The 19912-nt window shown below is 58.0% G+C and overlaps 1 protein-coding gene across 1 annotated transcript; it reads right to left on the minus strand.

Moving 5' to 3' along the window:
- Window positions 1-10078: 10078 nt before the first annotated feature.
- On the minus strand, window positions 10079-17778 carry LOC148773989 (uncharacterized). The gene is made up of 2 exons (XM_088831738.1): window positions 17641-17778; window positions 10079-16738 (listed from the first exon to the last, which is right to left on the minus strand). Exon 2 carries the CDS (start codon window positions 13691-13693, stop codon window positions 10079-10081), a length of 3615 nt encoding a protein of 1204 aa, XP_088687864.1. The 5' UTR covers window positions 13694-16738; window positions 17641-17778.
- Window positions 17779-19912: the final 2134 nt, after the last annotated feature.

Below are 19912 nucleotides of genomic sequence, written 5' to 3' on the forward strand. Positions count from 1 at the left end.
GAATATTATTACACAACAATGGAAATGAGGGGAATGAGGGAACTACAGCTCTACCCAACCACATGGTCAATCTCACCAGTACAAGTGTTGAGTAAAAAACACCACCAAATACATAGAATGTGAATCTACTGATACAGAGTTCAAAACAGGCATCACCAATCTATACTGTTTAAGGATACAGACATACTGGTCAAACTGTAAAGCAACACTAGGAAGTAATCACCAGGAGACCTCCTAAGAGAAATAAAAGAGGTCGTGATTGGGGGGGATTCTGGAGGACCTATTTCTGAACCTGAGTAATGGTTTCACAGGTCTGAGCTTTACAATAATTTGGATAAATATACACACACGTATTGGGTTCATTCCTAGATTTTTGGTATATTTCACAATAAAAAATGTGAGTAAAAATTATGGCCATACATACTGCCGAATACTTGATCACTATTAAAAAGAATAAAATAGATCAAAATGTGCTGCAGTAGGACAGTGTGAGAGAAAGCAGGGGACAGAACAGTGGGTAAAGGGTGCTACACTGGGGTAAAGTTTTTAAACTTTGTGTATCTGTGCACACTCAAACAGTCCTTTCTGGAAGAAAATAAGAGTCCCCTTTGGGGGAAAGAATTGGGTGTCAGAGGGGCAGATTTATTCTGTTGTTGTTCAGTCGCTCAGTCATGTCCGACTCTTTGCGACCCCATGGACTGCAGCATGCCAGGCTTCCCTGTGCCTCACTGTCTCTCTCAAACATCACCCATTGAGTCGATGATGTCCACTGTTCATTAATTTTCTGTTAGAATTTGTACTGTGGTTGTTTTTACTGATTTAATAAATACTGCATTCAGGCACAGTGCTTGGGGGATTCCTCAGAGGCAGAACCCCCATCTGGGTAGAGAAGTGAGGAAAGGCTTTGAGGAAAAAGCAGCATTAAGGCCGGGCCTTAGAGGGAAAGGATTTGCCAAGAGATGTACAGGGGTAATGGTCTGGAAAAGCAAGACAAGCCTGCGTTGTGCCTCACTGCCAGGGCCCACAGGAGACCTGGCCATCAGGTCCAGGGGAGAGGCTTCTGGCCACGGGCGGCCACTCCAGGCAGAAGGATGGGCACAGCTGACTGCAGTAGGTTCCAGGCACTCTGGCACCTGGAGCGTAGCACCCCACGGATCTGCCACCCTGCCAGCCCAACCTCACCTGGGATGCAGGGTGGACTGGTGCCCGCACCCACAGGAAAAGGCCATCGCAGCCCTTGCTCAGAGATAAACCTCAGGAGGGGAACTGGTGAAACAGTCCGGACCTTCCCAGATCTGACTCAAAGTTGGCCTCCTTAATGCCTGGTTGGTGTGACACTGGGGTGATACCACGCTTCACACAAAAGGCTGCATTTCAAACTGCTCGGCTTCTCTGACTGTGCACGGTCTCTCACCAGCCTGATTAGCACTTGCTGTGCAAAGCGCCTGGGCTGGGGCCTTGAATACCTAGGTGCCCTGACTGAAGTGATTCACAGCCACAGGGTATGGAGGAGAGAGGACGCTCCCACCAGAGGAAGAAGCTTGCTCAGAGGGACTCTGCCAGCCAGAGTCAAAGGCCAGGACCCACACAAGCCCCTTAGCTGGCCCTGGCTGGCGCTTGCTTCCTCCCAGGAGGAGGTTACCTGCTTCCCAGGGCACCCAATCCGGCAAATTCTCCCTCAAATTTGCCCTCCGCATTACGGAACAAATTCCACCATTCCCTCATCCAGGTTCTTTGGGCTCAGGCAACACAAACGCATTTTTCATCAGCGTGATTCAAGCCAGGGCTTAAGCCATCTTGTGAAGTACTGCAGAGGCAAACAAGAGAAGCTTTGAAGATCGTCCCCGACTGCGTATCTTTGCCACTGTGGTCACAGCCTGGCTCCTGCATCTGCCGGGAAGGAGCATGTGGCTGGAATCCCACTCTCACAGCTGAGAGCAGAGGCGAGGCCACCCACCACTGCCGGCCACCCATCTCTAAGACCTAACAATCCGAGGGAGGGGGCTTGCATCAGTTGCCCTGATGGCTCTGGTGTGCAGCGATTCCCTTTCCGGGTTACAATCCAAGGGTCCTTTACTGGGTGGGAGGGTGATACCTCAACCTGCAGGTCCCCCCGGAGGGCTGGGAGGGACCTATGGCTCAGCTCTGCTGCTCTGCTTACACCATTCCCTCTGGCAGGAATGCCCTTCCCCCCAAGCCTCCCATCAGTATCCTATTTGTCACGGCAGAGTTATTTATAACATTCAAAAAATCAGCAACTACCTAAACAACCAACAACAGGTGACTCGCCAGCTCAACCACGTCCACTCAGTGGAGGAAGTGTGGGCACTGGCAGGGGCACTTCCCGTCCTGGCCTCCCTGTGGAGCAGCCTCCACGTGATCCGGGTGCCGAGACCAGGGCTAAATCTCTTCTTTCCTTGTGATTCCCGACGTTCTAAGGTTATTTGTGCCACAGATCGTCGGCGACCATCCTGAGGTTCCAGGTTCAACACGGCCCTTCGCTGAGATAACTTCCACCACCTCCCCCTCCCCCCAATCCCACACCAATCGCTCCCTGCTCAGCCACGCAGTGTGGGAGGCTTTGTATATGCCTATCCCTGATCTTGGCCCTGCTTCTGGTCGCGCATATGCACTCAGCCCTGCAGGGACCCAGGGCCAGGCTTGGGGGTCTGTCTCCACCATGGGGACGTCTGCTCAGTCACACCAACCAGGAGCCATGTCCTGAAGCCTCGTGGCGGGACACACCTGCCTCCTGCTCCCATGGCTGCCCTGATCTCAGCCAGTCACTGCCTCCCTTCACCCATCTAACTGCACTCACTCGCCTCCACCCCCAACCTGGCCCCAGGGCAAAGAGAGGAGAAAGAGGGGCCCTGCTTCCGATTAGCATCTTGGTCCCTTCCACCCCCACCCACTCTCCCATCTGCTACCCACTGCTGCTGCCTAGGAGGCTGCTGGTGTGTGTACCAAGCCCCGGGCACCTGCTTGCAACAAGGGCAGCCCTGGCCCCAAAGCTGAGAGGAGCAGCTGAGACATCGTCAAGAACAGTAGAAGGCCAGGCATAAAGAAAGGGTGCATCTCTCATTCCCCACCACTGCTAAGGCCTGGACAGCCCAGAGTCAACATCCAACAGCACAGAGCTCCCTCCCAGTGACATGGGACCCTGTCTGGACCTCAAGTCCACACTGGGACAAGAGAGGGCACAGAAGTCCCATCGCAGCCATTTCCCTAGAGACATGCTTCCTTCCATTCTCTGCAGAGAAACTGACTGGTGTGCACAGGGGGTGGTCCCAGGGGAGCTTGGGGGAAGCGCAGAGCCTGAGGAGCCTCTGAGGGAGCCTGAGGGCCAGGCATTCCCTAGCTACTCTGGCCTGACCCCTTGGGCAACGCTGATGGAGCCTCAGCCTATGGGTGCCTTGGTAATAAAGGGTCCCAAGTGGCCTTATGGCAGCCTAAGGCAAGTCTGGCCCAGGGGAAGCCTGAATGGGACAGAGGCCCCTCCAGAGGTCCAGGGGTCCCACAGAGTCCTGGCCCCTCCTCCACTGGGGTCAGCCTGGTTCCGGCCCCACCTTTCGTAGCCATAAACAGGAGTTTCCTGCCACCCTGGTCCTCTGCCATGTGGGGCTCCAGTTCTTGCAGTAAATCTAGGGAGGCCAGGAGGGGCCCAGGAGGCCTCCAGCAGCCTCCCAACAACTGTGGGCAACACCTCCCGATTTAGTGGCAGCTGTGAACACCAGTCTGCAGGCACCCCCTCCCCTTTCCTGCTCTCTACTCTCAGGGACCAGAGCTGGGTTTCCTGCTGTAATCAACATGCCTTGGTCCGAGCTCTGCCCAGCCCATGGCAGAGATTTCATCCACAGACGGGCAGAAATAGAGACTTCGCTCTCAGGTCTGCGTCAGGAGGCAGAGTCAAGTGTCTTGTCCACCATCCAGATGCTTTAGGTAACTGGGCAGGGGCTTGCCCTGGTTGGGCCTTGGTTACTAGTTCCGGCTGCTGACTATCTCCCATTTAATGAGAGCACATGCGGGGTTGGGGGGAATGCTCTCCAGTCTTGGGTTGGGCATACAATCCACTGCTGTCTTCAGGAAGTTCAGCCTTCAAACATGCAGGCTGAGCCAAGAGCCAACTGACCCCTTCCAGGCACCCAGGTTCCAAGCTTTGAGCCCCTGAAGGAAAACCCACTGGGGGCCCTGCTGCCCTTTGAGTGGAGGAGCGGAAATGCAGAGAAGGCCCTGGGAGTAAAGGGTTGCTATGGTGATGGAAGTTTTTAAACGGGGGGAGGGGTAAGGAGAGGTGTTATTCAAACCCCTTCTCCAAGAATTCCCTGAGACTTTTGCCCTGATTCCTTCCCTATGGGTTTGGTGACCCTGGTCTCCATCAGGGAAGAACTGGGAGACTTTAGGAAAGAGAGGTGCAGGGCCACAGAGAGACAAAGGCACAACCTGCAGTGGAAGGGGGGTAAAAAATTCATATAGTACAAAGGATGCAGGCACAAGGACACAGGAGGAAAGGTGGGCTGGGGGTTTTGAAGGGGCCTATGGATGTCCAGCAAGCCCTAAGGTCTCCATGACCATGTGCTCCGCATACCTGGGCCAGGAGCTGCCCCTGATGCCTGGACCTTTCAGACCAACCCCTCCGCCTAGACATGCACTGAACTTAGTGGGGGAAGAGGCCATCTGTTGTGGTCCCCTCAATCACAACAGTTCCTCAGCCCCTCTCCCTGTCACCAAGGCAGCTTAGGTAAGGCAGGTCCAACATGTCGAAGGCACAGGCGTGGGGGATGGAAATGAAGCTTGGAGACCTGGCTGCTTCCCTTTGCAGCCCCTCCTGTCAGCTGACCCAGCTCTGCCCGGACTCCCCAGCCACCCCCACCCCCATCTGCTCCTCCCTAGAGGCCTTGGACCCCTGGGCCTCTCTGGCAGCTCAGCCTCATTCCCTGCCACGCTGCCCCCCTCCCAACAGTGGATTTTGTCTGAAGGCAAGAAACAGCACCCCGAGCAGTCTAGAAACAGGATAACAACTGCACACCATCCTCCCGCACCCCCTGCACCCCCCCGGCACCAACTCTGCCTCAGTTTCCCCGGATGGAGATCATTGACTCTGTGGCCTTCTCCCAGGGCAAGGACTGCCCACCTGCCAGGACAAGGATGGGAGAGGAGGGCCAGCAGCTGATATGGGAAGAGGCAGCTGATATGGGAGGAGGATCCCTACCAAATGCTGTAAAAGAAAAGGAGAGAGACCTCTGCTCCAGCCCAGGGCCCAGCCTGACACAGAGGGGAGCGGAGACACCAGTTTCTCAGTTGAGGAAAATCGGGCCCAGCAGGTGCCTAAAGCTGATAGGAATTGACTGGGGATGGGGGACAGGGAGGACACCAGGTCCCTGCAGGTGGTCCTTGGGGGGCTCAAAGCCACCCTTGGAGGAGGGGGGCTGGCCAGTAGCTGGACTGCTGCAGACTGAGCTTTTGGTGATGGACAGAGAGCCCTGCTTCCTCGGAGGGAACCTGGTGAAGCAGGCTCTGCCTAGGGGGTGCAGACAAAAGCAGTTTGGCAGAGCTATGGGGGGCTGGGAGAGCCTAGGGTCTCTACCAGACACTACAGGCTGGGGAAGGCAGACTCACTCTCTCATTGTTCACCCTGCCAGCCGGGGGCCCTGCTCCCCAACCGTGCTGCCACCCTGACCCCCTTCCCCAGTGCTGCTGACTCGCCCCCGCTGGCACAGCAACACACATGCGGGAGGCACACGTGTGAGCACCAAGCCCCGCACCTCCCGGCAGAAACATGTGCGTCCCCCACCCCCACCGCGCAGCGCTGGGTCGATACCCTGGACCCCCGTGGAGGCCCCCGAGTTAAGGCTTGGAAGCTGGATCTCGGCTAGGGGGCTGCTGGTCCCCAGGGGCTTGAGCCTCCTCCCCCACCCCGCGGCAGCCCCGCCCAGCCCCCTTCAGGTTGTCGCCCATAAAGAACTCTCGTTGTCATGGAAATTAGTGACTGCTTAGCTGGAGGGAGGGGGGGTCCGGGGGCAGTTGGGAGGGGCTGGAGGCGGCTCCGGGAGTCCAGAGGGACAGCTCCTCGCCCCTAACCCCCTGGGGCAGCTCAATGTTGGAAGGTTAATGTTTTCACAATTACGAGCGCAGCGAGACGAGGGGTGGGATGGGGGACAAGGAGGGGAGATTGGCCTGGACTTGAGTCTCAGAGGCTTCCCTTGGGACCCCGAGCCGTCTGAGGTGATGGGGAACTTCAGCCCAACCCCGCACGCCCAGCCCTGGATCTGCAGAGCCCGCGGACTCTGCCCCCGCCAGGACCCCAAGCCCCTGCAGCGCCCCCGCGCACTCGGCTACCCGAACCTCGAGTCAGAGACCCAGTCCCCTAAGACCTCGCAACGTGCGCTCCGGGGGCCCACCCCCTCCCGGCTCACCCCGCACCTGCAGCGCTGGTCGGTCACAGGGAGGATGCGATCGCGGGTTCAGTGGGGGCGCCGAGGGCTCCGGGGGCGGCGGGCAGAATCCGCTCCGGGCAAGCGGGGCAGACGCGGCGCCAGCTGCAGCCACTTGGGCTCGCGAACCTCCAGCATCTCCCGCCGCTCGCCGGCACCGGATTCGCACCCCGGGCCGGGGGCGGGCTGGGGGCGGGGCCTTCCTCAGTCGGCTCCGCCCCGACCCTGGAGGAGCCTGAGCCCGGAATCCCACTCCAAGAAGGGCTGATGAGGGGTGGCAGCAGAGACGGTGAGCACTGGCCTGTGCGGCCTGGGCCAGGCTCTCGAAGGTTCCCTTAGGCCCTCGGACTGACCGGGCGACAGGGACTGGAGGTACCTTATGATGCTCATTGTAGAGGGTGCGGCAGAGTAGAAGGTGTGGGGAGAAAGCCTGAGTCCTGGAACTGCACAGGCGTGTCTTGGTAGGTAGTGGTCTCTAGCGTACTGGCGCTCTGTCTAGCTCCCAAACTGAGTGAAAGTCGCTCAGTCGTGTCCGCCTCTTTGAGACTCCATGGACTATAGAATCCATGGAATTCTCCAGGCCAGAATACTGGGGTGGGTAGCCATTCCCTTCTCCAGGGGATCTTCCCAACCTGGGGATCGAATCAGGTCTCCCAAATTGCAGGCAGATTCTTTACCGCCTGAACCCACCAGCTCCCAAAACCTGACCCAAAGAGCAAAACCCACTAAAAAGAACCAACTGGGCAGTCTCTAGGGCAAGCTTCACTATAGACTGGCCTCCCCAGGCTAGTAAACACATGGGGGTGTGTGTGCATGCAAGCGAGGGCCCCAGACTTTGGTGCCAGTCTCTCTGCCCACCCTTCTGTCCCCTCCTGCCAAGTCAGAGCCTTTCCCATCTCCAAGTCCCAGCCAGGGTGCATGGCCCAGTCTGCCCCCTCCAGTGTGCCTCTGAATTTCTCAAGCTCTGAAAGTTACCTATGATAAGGTGTAGACTCTGCATTCTTTCCAGTTTAATCACCCTTGAGCACTTCCTGAGCAGCATCACCCCTGGTGGCCTGGGCTAGGATATGGGGATACAAGAGCACTTACAGCCCCCAGGAGTCCCAGCAGACCTGCTGCCTGACCTGAGAACCTGACCTGACCTAAGAACCTGCCCCCTGGCTGAGAACTGCCAGGAGGAGGCTCTGCAGGAAGTCCTTGGCCATTTCTCTGTCCCTTGTCATGGATGCAAGCGGACCAAATGCTTGCCATGCCACCCCCCACCCCCGCCCAAGCCTTAAAGCCAGTGTCTGAAGGCCAGACTTGGGCTTGCCTGGAGCTGGGTCCCACCTCACCTGAACCCTTCTGACCCCATCCTGGGTGGGGTCATCTCCAAACCTTTGGCCACGAGTAAGTCTCTCCTGGATGGTTCCCCGTGGCTGCAGGTGTCCAAGTAAGGACGTTGAAGCTGGGGCTGGGGCTGGAAGTCTAGCCTGGGACATGACTACTTAAACAGGACCCATCGACGGTATCTTTCTCCTCAGGGGGTGCTGAGGAGCCCTTCACATCCTTCCCTGGCTTGGTCACAGCCTCTCGGCTCCCTGGGCTCTGGGATCTCTCAGTCACCACACCAACTGCACCACTGTTGAGGACTCTCCTGGCGAGCTGGGCACAGGCCAGAGCCTATGTCCTGTCTCCGGGTGCTCAGTTCATGTCTGCAGGATGAATGAATGGCCTAGCACTCAGTCCTTCCTGCTGTCTGTCCACTGTCATTGAAACAGGAGTTCTCTGAGTTGCATGGTACATCTGACCCATGGCTTGCCGACCCCACACATCACACACATTTTCTGCCTTTCCTGAAGATCATGGTGGAGACGCGGGGCCAGGAAGCTCCAACGTGGGGGATTTCGAGGCAGGGGAAGAGGTGGCTCACTAGAGCCCTGCCTGCTGCTGGCAGTGCTCCACCTCTTCTGGGTCCCGTGCACACTCCATGTGCCTGTGGGTGAGCACGTGGCAGGGTGTATGTGCACACGTGTGATGATGTCTGTGAGTGTGTGCTCTTATGCCAAAGGAGAAGGCAACAGCACAGTGTGTGCCGTGGTGCCCAGGGGCACGTGTTTGCGTTCTGTGTGCACCCAGGCATGCTCGCGTGCGTGTGCACGTGGACGCTGTAGCTAGTTGTCCTGGTCCCCTTCCTGCCTGACACAGGCTCAGGATTGGGGAGTCTGACTCAGCGTGTGAAAACTGGTCTCAGGAAGAGGGCAAACCGTGCCCAGGGGTGGGGTGCGCTGTGATGACCCTATATCATTGGCCATTTGTAGTCTGTCCACAAAGGGCTGTCCCTCACGCTCAGGTATACGTGGGGATAGCCAGGTCTCTGTCTTTTGTGGAGAGGGCACCCTAAAGATGAGAACCCGGGGTTGGGACAGGGGCGTGGCTTGTCCCTCAGCACTCAGCCAGAGGGGCGCAGGCAGGCAGGGCCTCAGTATTTTGGCTTCGGCCACCAGCTGCCCTCCAGACAGGAAGCAGCGACACAGCTGAGTGCCTCCTCTCACCTCTTCCTGGCCGTGGAAGACACAGACCTTTGTTCCTACCCCCACTCTTCAGAGCTAGACAAGTCAGGGGCCATGGATTCTAGCTACCCCCTGACCAATGGGAGGCCCTTTAACACATGGTGGAGTTTGGGACTAAAATGGCAGTTGGCAATGGCATGACCCCATAGCCTCTATTAGAATCTCCTAACGAGATCTGTATCCTATTCACCCTGTGGGCAGGGGTGGCCCGGGCTGGGAGACAGAAGAGGCAAAGGGACTCTGCAGTTGACAGTTCTGGCTCCCACCAGAGAGGCAGGATAAGATGGGAATCTCCATATCCACAGAGGCTACAAAGGAGCCTCACCCTCCAGCTCAGTTTGTATCTCCCATCCAGGACCCAGGATTTAACGAGCCCCCTAACCTGATTTCCTGCCTCACGGCATCAAAGGCCAGCACTCCTACTCCTTCATATTCTGACTGGCTGATAGAAGCCCCTGCCTACCTAGCACAGAGCTCCAGCCATGGTTCGGACTTCAGAGGGAATCTGCACTTTCAGGTCAGCTCCCCCAAGAAGCCCAGATTCTGACACAGACCCTCCCTTGGAGGCAACAAAGCTCCAGGCCCCCCAGCCATCAGCGGAACTGCTTGGCTATTGTCGATGTTGCTGGCCTCAGCCCCCATGGAGGACCCAACATGAGGGAAGACAAGCAGTCTTTTCCTCTGGAGCTTGGGGAGGGGGCTCCCCCACCCTTCGTGACTCACTCCAGGCTGTGTGGGTTATTTCATTATGTTTGAAATTGCCATGGCAACTAGCTGGCAATCAAGGGTAATTGAGCTTGTCGCCAGGGCAACAGGGCAAAACCCACAGCAGCCACTCTCTCTGGTTGCCCTTGGGGTGCAGAAAAGGTCAGGCTAGCCCAGGGTCAATGTCAGCCAAGGGGCTCTGGGTGTCCCTGGTAAAGACTGAATTGCCAAAGCCCATGGAATTCCAGTGTGTAGAGGAGGGTATACCTTGGGAGTGCCAGGGCACCCATCCCTGACCCCACGCCTGCAACGCCTGCCCTTCTCTCCGCCACCCTATGTCTAAAATATGCCATGGTAGTCAAAGCAAGCAGAAACAGAACTTTTATGTGCTCATAGATGGTACTTGTAAATAGCCCATGAGCCCTCCTCGTCATACTCACGGCGGCTGAGCCACAGGCTCTGGAAGGAGTTCCGAGACGCCATGATGGAGCCTCCAAGCCAAGCAGCGACGGCCCGGTGCGGCGAGCCCAGCACAGTGGCACTGGGGCCCAGCTCCTGTCTCAGGCGCTCAGGAAAGCCACTCAACAGGGTGCTGCCACCGTCCAGCACCACATTGGCCAGCAGCTGCTCCTGCTGCTTGGCCTCCAGCCGGCTGATACTGAGGAGGGCTAGTTGTGGAAGGCTCGGCTGATTGATGCCCAGCAGATTGGGTTGGAAGAGAGCCTCCGGGCAGCAGAAGCGCTCAGAGCCCAGCGTGATGACCTGCTTGTCCGGAAGCACAAAGTCCACCCGGGTCTGGGACTGCATGCGGGCTAGCTCAGCCGTCATGTCCGTGGCCACGTAGCAGCAGGTCTCTTTAATCTGGTTGACCAGCTCTGCCTTGAGCGGTGATTGGCCACTCGCCAGCAACAGCTGAGCCAGGTGTTCCGTGAGGTCGCAACCCGCCACGTCCAGCCGGTAGGTGTCAAGGGGGGCCAGATCCCCAGTGACAATGGGCGCCACGTAGGACGTGCCGTGGCCACTGCCCAGCACCAGCCCGGTGGTGCGCCCGTAAGCGTAGAGCGCGAGCAGGGCCTGGTGCACTGTCTGCATGGCTGGCACATGGAAACGCTCGAAGAGTATTTCAGCCACCTTTTCTCGGTTGGTGCGCGGGGAGATGGGTGAGTCGGCCACAAGCACAGCCAGCTCCTCCGGCTGCACACCCAGCCTGCAGTAGAACAGGTGCTGCCACAGCACCTCCAGGGCATCCCAGTCAGAGACCACGCCTCGATTCAGCACCGAGTAGGAGGGCTCTTGCTTCTCGGGCACCGTGTACCTGGGCTGGCCCTGGACTGGGTGTTGCAGCAGTTGCACGCGTGAAGGCAGCACGCTGAGGACGTGGTCCTCTCCAGCCAGCCCGCATTTGGTGAAGCCTGTGCCTGTGTCAATCACCACGGCAGCCATGTCCTGGTAGGGGCCCAGTGAGTGGCGGCAGAGCACTGGGGACTGTACGGCCAGAGCATCCGTGGCAGGCACCAGCTCATAGCAGGCCCCGTGGAGCAGGCCGAGGTGTGAGACCACAGGCGAGTGGGTCGTGTCCTCGGTTGTCAACTTGAACTGGGGACCCTGGAGCTGAGTGCCCGCTGTGACCATGGGCAAGACCTTGCAACTGGGGCCGGGTGCGGTGATCGCGATCAGGGAAAGTTGCTTCTCCTGCACCTTGGGGGAGCTGCCATGCTGCCAGGACAAGAGCCGATGTAAGCTGGAGCTTTGGGCAGCACTGGCACCAACTTTTTCTCTGTTTACATAGACGCAGGTCTCCTTGGGGGGCATCCAGTGCACCTCCACACGGGTGGGCAGGCCCGGTGGCTCACCTTCTTGGCCCAGGGTGGAAGCCTGACCAGGCTCCCTAGCGGTCAGGGCACCCCTTGAGAGAGTGGGTTTATTGGAGATGAGGGGTTCTTGGGAAAAGGGAGGCTGCCTGGAAACAGGGGTTCCAGTGAGAGGAGATTGAGCAGGAAGTGGGGGCTGCTTGGTGGAGGGGGCCTGCTCACCTAGTGGGGGCTGACCACCGAGGGGGGTCTGCCCAGCACGTTGGACCTGAGGGCTGTCAGGGTGACAGCCCTCTTTCTGACTGTGGCTGCCTATATCCTCCTGGAGTTGGGGTCTGAGTACCTCCTGGTTTTTGGCTGGTGGCACCGGCTCTGTGGTCTGCTCTGAGCTCATCCACTGTTGTTTCTTGGTCTGGCCCAGAGAGGTGTCCTGCATCCCAGGGGCATCCAGCATCCAGATAGTGCGACTCCCTTGGTTTTTTTCAGCATCAGGTTTGGACCAGTCAGGATCATGGACATGGCTCAGGATCCTCTCTCCAAATTGGAGCGGTGTCCCCAGGAGAACGGGCCCACCAAGCATCCCCATCCTCATGGGTGTCTCAGCACTAGGGGAGCCTCGTGATTCCAGGTGGACCCTGGCCTCTTTGGGAACCAGGGCCACCTCTCGGTAGCTTCCCGATGAAAGGCTGGAGGGCACAGGGCTGGACACCACGGCTGTGGTGGACCAGAAGCTGGAACGATCGCTGTCAGGGGTGAGGATGGGTGTGGGCAGCAGTTGGGTGGGTTGTGTGCTTTCGGAGGCATAGATCGGTGGGTGGCTGGGCATGAGGCCCACCAGCACTGCCCGGGAGCCCATGGGATCATGACACAGCAGCCCCATCCTGGTGTTGCCCGTGGCCATGTCGAACACCAGCACACGGTCTTCCGCAGCATCCCGGAACTGGCAGGTGGGGGCACTGGAGGCAGGTATCTGCATGGCTTCCCTGGGAGGTACTGGGGCTGGGTTGTGGCCGCTTAATCGGTAGGCAGACAGCGGCCCACTGGAGCAGGGGTTGTTGCAAACATTGAGGGGCTGCTGACTTTGCTGAGTGCTGCGGATCTCCTGGCTGTCCCTCTGGCTCTTGGGGGTTCCTGGGGGCCCTGAGCCTGGTTTGGGGCTGCCTGGACTAGAGATACCGACCAGGGGCTTCTCCACTTGGTTCTTGGGATGCCTGGGTAACACTGGCCTTTGGGTAACCTCGTGTACCTGGGTCTGGTCCGGGGATTTGTTTAGGGTGGGTGCTGGGGTGGGAGGCTCCTCCTGAGGATGGAAATTCAGTTTGTTCTGGCAGGATGTGACCCCTTTGGAAGAATCCAACTGGACTGGACACTGGTTGCCATATTTCCCAGGCAGGATGTCTTGGGACAGGCCCTTGGTGGTGGCATTGGTATCAGTCAGGTGGTCAGGGTTGCAGGGGTAAGATTCTGCTCCTGCCATTGAGATCGGATCCAGACCTGGAGTACTGGCCTGAGTTGGAGTTGGAGTTGGAGGAGCCTGAACTGGACCTGAGCCCTTGCCCTGGCCCTGATCATGACCTGGAGCCAGAAAAGGACCTTGGGCTGCAGGTGAGCCATCCTCCCCTGAGGGGATATACGGGAGCCATCGGCTCTTCCTCATGCCCGCTGGGGCAGTCTGCTCCGGGCTGCAGGGGCCTTTGCCCCAGCCTACGAGGACTTTAGCTGGAGCCTTGCCCTCCCCCACCACCTGCACCTGAAGCCGGGAACAGTAGAGTCCATGCTGGGCCGTGTCACAGGTGGCATCACCGCGCGTGTGCACCGATAGGGCTGGGGTCCTATTCTCCATGACGAGATGTGTTTGGGCTCCCACGAAAAAGCCCGGGAATGAGCCGGTCGAGGGGAGTCTCAGGGTGTCCTGGGAGGCCCGCTCATTACCGCATTGGGAGGTAACCTCCGTAGGCTCCCGGAGGTGCTGGTGACAGGGCTCATGGGTATGGGCCTGGGAGGTTGAGCCACAGGCCCCATCAGAGTTGGCCTTGGTGGACAATGGCACCCCATGCCTCGAGGATGTGGATCCTGAGTTTATCCATGGTCCCTGGGACCCTCTAATGCCACCCCCCAGCTGCTGGCTGCCAACTGAGGGGTGGCCCTGGGGGCCCGATGGATCAGGGCCCCCCACTTTCTTGGTGACTTCCATAGTCCTGCTCCATGCCCTGGGTGCCCTGCCCCCGCTTCATTGCCATGGCAACCCCACACATCACAGCGCCCCCATGACCTGGGGGAGGGTGAGAGAGTGTGGGAAACCAGGGGCCCCACCCCTCTGAGGACTGGGGGCCTGCCCAGGGAATCTTGGGAAACGGAAAGAGTAAGGGATCCCCGTGAAGTCTGGCAACCCTAGACTGTCCTCCTCTCTCTTTGACAGTCAGGTAGTCGCTCTGCCCAGGCCAGCCCAAGAGCGAGGGTAGAGCTCCTGGAGGTGAAGGTCTGTGTAAGGCCAAGGGGAAAAAAGTGTAGGCAGGGAAGACGCTGAGGGAAGCCCCTGGGTTCCCAGTCTACCTCAGATGCCAGACTTGGCTCTTTTTCCCCATTTCCCACATGGCAACTTGATGCTTAAACCCTGACCCACGGATGCCATTCCAAGTGTGTGAGGCCCGTGGGGAGACAGGGGAGGCCAAGCCCCTTCACCACTCGGTCCTGGGAGGCGGAAGTGGGTGAGGGGCCCAGACTCAGGCTCTGACTCCCCTCCCCCATGTTCCCCGGCTCCCACTCCAGGGACAGCTGCTCCTTGGCAGTCTTTCTGCTCCAGATGGTTTTCCTCTGCCTGTGCCTCCCAGAGCCCCCTCCCCAGAGCCACATGTCCTTGGGGCCCAGCCCAGTGTCCCACAGAGGTGGGGATGGGGGTGACATGGGTGGGGGAGGGGCCTCTGCTCAGAACCTTCCAGTCACAGTGTTCTAGCACTTGTCACATTGTGTCAGCCTCACGTTGGCAGAATACTGGGCATAGGGCTAGGCCCCAGTGGACACTGGACCAGCAAAGAGCGATTACACAGTGGGGAACAACAGGGACACAGACGTTCGGGGACTGCCCACACCGAGGGCACAGGGCTGGTTCCACACTGGGAGTGTGGTGGGTGAAGGACTGGGGACCGGGGCCACACACAGTGAGGACAAGTTGGACAAAGGACGGGGCTTGGGCAGCACACAGGAACGGAGGGTATTAGACCAGGTGGGTGGTTCCACACTCTGTTTCATAGATGGGCAAACAGAGGGTCCAGGAGGCATGGGACCCTCCTGGCCCACCAGCCCAGGCCCAGTTGAGCCTGGCAGCCATAGAGAGCAGGCTCGGTTTGGGGAACCCCCCGCACTGCCGAAGGCCTGGGTCTGGAAGTTCTGACTGGGGTGGGGTCAGACCTTCCTCCCTCCCCCAGCTATGAGCGCAGGGCCTCCTCCTTCTTGTTCTCCAGGGCTATCCTCTCAGGCCTCAGTCTTTCTACCCAGGAAACAGGTCTGTGGAGAATGCGGCTTGTAGTCTTGTCCTCTGAAACGGTGTGTTTTCACAAAAGTTAAAAATAGTGCTTACGGTTGGCCGTGGGGTGTGAAGCGATGTGACCAGGGACCAAGTCTAGCTTGGTGCTTTATCTATACCTTCCTGAGCAAAGCCTGACTCAGCCACGGCTCAGGCTCCCAGGGCCCCTCCCCGTTCCCCAGATGCCGCTTTTGATGAAGGAGGACGGAGGTCTCTGGACACACTATGGTCCAGGAAGGTGGCATGGCCTAAGGCTATGTGGCCTGCGCGTGTGTGCATTTACACACACACACAGGCTTGCTGAACACTATTCACCTCAGTAATCTCTGTCCCCGAGCATTCTGCTTTTTTTTTTAATCTGGTTTTGTTTTTCCCCCGTGACAGAGATGCTAGTAGCGGCCTTTCGTGCTTGTGGGAGGGCTGGAGCGGGAGGGCTGGAGCGGGGGCGGGGAGGGAGGCCCTGAAAATCACTCCCTGGCCATCCCCCCACCTCCTGGGGAAGTGAGGCATAACCCTTTCTGCCAGGGCTGAGGTCCTCAGTGACAAACTGACCTGAGAAGGGTGTGGCCCACGAGGGAAGGACCAGAGAAGGCAATCTGGAGTGGGGAGACGGCTTTTCCCACCTGGGACGCAAACACCCTTGATGGCAATGAGAACAGCGACTGCTATGGACTGGGCGCTTCCTCTGTGCCTGGCAGTGCTGAGCACCGCGACCCAGCCTCACAGCAATTCAGTGAGAGCCGGGTGCTGTCATCCTTATTTTACAGACAGGCAATCAAGGCACAGGGAGGAGAGAAAACCTGCAGAGGTTGCAGCTAGTGAGATGTAGAGCAGAATCCGAGGCCAGACCACCAAGCTCGGGACCCACACTTCAGTAACTTGCGGTGCCACCACTGGGTGTCATGCCCAGGGTCACGCGGGCATGGACTCTGCTGGAAGGGAACCAACATGCCTCCCTTCCGAGCTCTGCAGGCTCAATCCCTTGATACTCAAGCTATACCCCACTTGGCCCTGCTGCTCCTCCCTGTAACTTAACAGGCAGCTCAGGCCTGGGAGAGGGCATTTTCCTGGGAGGCACTGGCTTAGTGCCCCCCAGGAACCTGGCGATGCTGAGTAGGGGCTAGTTACTTACCCTGTGGGACCAGGCTGAGTCTTTTGCACTCACAATTGTTGGATGATCAAAGCCCACTCCGCTTCATCCAGCTAATAGGAGGGGCAGCGGGGCAGTCAGAGAAGCTCCTAGGCTGGGCCCCTTCTACCCAGCCCCCCCTGGGGATCAGGCAGGGACATTGCCCCTGTACCCCTCCCCCCAACATGTTTTTAAATAGTCTCTCACCAGGAAGAAGGGCATCCAATTCTATTTCTGATTCTGGAAAGTGAGGAGGGCCAACGTGTTGCCATGGCAACCTGGTAAGCCCCTCCCCCCTGGCTGAGCCCATTCCCCAGGCTGAGGGCTGCCTGGGATGAAGGGGCCAAGAAGCACCAGGGAAGAGCTCAGTCTGAGGGGAAGGCCATACCGAGACTCCTCTGTGAGGGCAGGTTTCAATGCTGTCTCTCTTCGCACTTCACCTGACCCACTCGGGGCTGGCTCGGAGAGTTGGGGGAGCCCCAAACCCTGGGGAGAGGGTCAGACCCCAGGAGGTGGGGACAGTCCACTCACTCTGAGAATCCCTCCTTCTCCGTGGATCAGGCTGGAATCCTCCTACCCAGGAGGCTCTGGGGACGGTAGGCAGGAAAAGCCCAGTGAGCAGCCAAGTCCCCCAGACCTGCTTCTTCAACACAGACGTGTCTTGGGCTCAGTGGCATTCCCAGGGGTCAGCTCGTCAAGTCCCTGGCCCTGCACTCTTACCTGCCTTCCCCGCCCTATACTCTGGGAAGACTCTAGACATCTTTAAAAAATCTAGGATCAAAAAGAGCCTTAGGGGGACTTTCCTGGTGGTCCAGGGATTAAGACTCCGCATTCCCTGATGCAAAGGCCCTGAGTTCGATCTCTGGTCAGGGAACTAGATCCCACACGCTGCAACTAAAGAGCCCCTGTATCAAAACTAAGACCTGGTGCAGCCAAATAAATAAATAAAATAAAATAAAATATGTAAAACAGAAGTCTTAAGAGGCTCCCAGTGCAGACAACCACTTGCTAATGGAGTGAAAAGCAATGCCTGGTTCCCCAGCAGCTCATCCCTGCCTACTGTCCAGGGGCTCAGGCACCAGCCCTGTGTCCCAGAGGCTGCACATGGTACTTAGATCTGCGGAGGGAGGGCACTCCAGGCAGGAGCACAACCCAGGAAAAGGCAGGCTTCTGAAAAGCCCCCCGAAAGGACCTTGTTATCAACCCTCTCTGGGTGGGTCCTGATGGGAAACCAAAGCCCCCGGAGGAAGGCTGTATCTGCCGCCTCTCAGCTCTATACCCAGCACTCTGTGTTTTCCTCTTCTCCCTGTGAACTCTAACTTCCTGCTTCCCTGGAAGTCTCTTCTGGCCCAGGTACACCCATTCCACGGAGCTGGCACCGTCTCCCTGCCCCATTCCCTGCCTGATCCCAAACAATGGCAGTTACGGTGCAGAAAAGCCCAGCCCTAGAGGAAGCTATGGCACGATGAGGGGTGATAATACACCTCACCTGGGATGTGAAAGGCAGAATCCAAGAGTGCGGGAAGACATGACTTCTGAGCTCTAAGGCGCAGGGAAATTTAAATAACAGATGTTTAAACAACCTTCCCTGCAAGCCATGGTGCAGTGACCCCTCTGCTGTGATGTGTTACAGCTTAAAAATAGCCCACAACGAACCGCTCTGAGCTCCAATTGACTCAAGCTTACGTAACTCTGCGTGAAAGATGGCCAGCTGCACCAGCCACAAGGGAGGACAACAGCACAGCCACCCTGACTGCTGTCCACAGCTGGCTGAGGGGCTGTGGCCAGCTCCCCCCACCACACTTCCCTGGGAGCAGCCCCCCATCCAGCCAGGAGTCGGGAGGGAGGAGGAGGGAGTCCTTGCTGCCAGAAGCAGGGCCTCAAGGCTAGTGAGAAGAGACCTCCCACCACTCCTGCAAAGGGGATGTGAGGAGGGTTGCCTTCCCGCACGGTCCCTGTGGAGGGTGAGGGAGACTCTAAGAACAGATGGCTGGGTCAAAGAGAGCGGGGCAGGAGCCCATGGGGGCAGAGTGATGGGGCAGCCCAAAGAATTCCTTTCCCCCTTTGAAGAGGGGGCTCCCCAGCTCGGGGAGACATGTCAGCAGGACAGACAGCTGGCTGAAGCTGTCACTACCGTGTAGCCCAGGGGAACTACAGAGGAGCCTTGGGGGGACTCTCCCCGTGGTCCACGGACTAAGACTCCGCACTCCCTGATGCAAAGGCCCTGAGTTCGATCTCTAGTCCAGGAACTAGATCCCACACGCTGCAACTAAAGAGCCCCTGTATCAAAACTAAGACCTGGTGCAGCCAAATAAATAAAATAAAATATGTTAAAAAAAAAAAAAAGTTTTAAAGGTCTCCCAGTGCAGACAACCACTTGCTAATGGAGTGAAAAGCAATGCCTGGTTCACCAGCAGCTCATCCCTGCCTACTGTCCAGGGCTCAGATACCAGCCCTGTGTCCCAGAGGCTGCACATGGTAGCACTTAGAAGGAGGACACTGTGGAGGGAGGGCACTCCAGGCAGGAGCACAGCCCAGACTTATGGGCTGTGTGCCTCTGGGGGCCTCTAAGTCTCCATGGTCCCAGCTGCACCGGAATGGGGCGGGGGAGGTGGGGGGACTTGTGGCATGAGGAAGGGATATCTGGCTTCAGAGCTAATTGAATCCTGCAATCTTGGCCACCAGCTGCTTTTTGAGTCCTTGTCTTCCCTGATGCATTCCCAGATCCCAACTGCCCAGTCTAAGATCACAAGTGTACGAGTGGCTAAACCAACAAAGAGTCGGACACGACTGAGCAACTGAACTGAACTGAAACCAACATGAAGGGGAATGAGTGAGAGAGAAGGCAAGGATGCCCCTGGATCTCATGCTCCGTCTGCCTCTGCCTGTGCAGAGCCCTGGGGATTCAGCAATGTCCCTCCGCTCCCACCATCTGAACTCAGAATAGCAACCATCACAGGCCGGGCCCCACGAGCTCGAGCTCCCACAGAGCAACAATGAGACCGATGAGGGCCAAACCCGAGGGTCCTCCGGTCACCTGCACGGCACAGGCTGGCTGTCAGGACCATTAATACCTCTGCTTCCCTTCCAAGGTCCCAGCTCCTGGATGGGTGGAGCAGAAGTTGTGGGCAAACGGGTAGCCACAGAGGGACAGGAGCTGGTGCTAGGCTCTCTTGGCATCTAGGCTCATTGGGCTAAAAACTCTGACTGGAATGAACCCCCAAAAGAATGGAGGGAGAGACTGAGGCCCAGCTGGCCCCCAGTGCCGGATGGGGAATGCTGGGGGTGGTTCCTCAAGTCATCCCCCCTCCTCTAGGCTGGAGTAGATCCACCTTTGAGCTGACTGGACTCTCACATGGGCAGAGCAGAGGCTGTGGGTGAAGAGATGCTCGGTTCCTGGGTCTTCACAGAGGAGAGTTCTCCAGCCCAGTGTGGAGTAATAGGTGTTTTTCACCAGGGACTGGCAGATGCCAGATCAGTGCTTGGTTATCGATTCTCAGGACTGCTTCTCTCCAGGCAGAGGCACTAAGTGTGAAAGATGCACGCTGGGCCTTCCTGAGCCTCAGATCCTCCCAGCAGCACCCATGACCCCCCAACCCCTCCCAGCCCTGGGGGAGGGGCGGGTCTCCTACAGCTGCAGGGAGTTAGTTCATGCAGTGGCGCAGAGGTGGACCAAGGGCCTCATGGGGTGCACCAAGGGAATGATTGGTGAAGTCATTGTCCCAGAAAGGTGTCAGTGTTTGGAAATGGGGTTGTGTCTG

This window comes from Moschus berezovskii, chromosome 24 (assembly GCF_049115385.1).
Source record: "Moschus berezovskii isolate FMDL1 chromosome 24, NW_MosBer_1.0, whole genome shotgun sequence".
Lineage (NCBI taxonomy): Eukaryota > Metazoa > Chordata > Mammalia > Artiodactyla > Moschidae > Moschus > Moschus berezovskii.

Coding starts and splice junctions, on each gene's coding strand:
- LOC148773989 (XM_088831738.1), bottom strand. CDS start 13,693: ATGGAAGTCACCAAGAAAGTGGGGGGCCCTGATCCATCGGGCCCCCAG.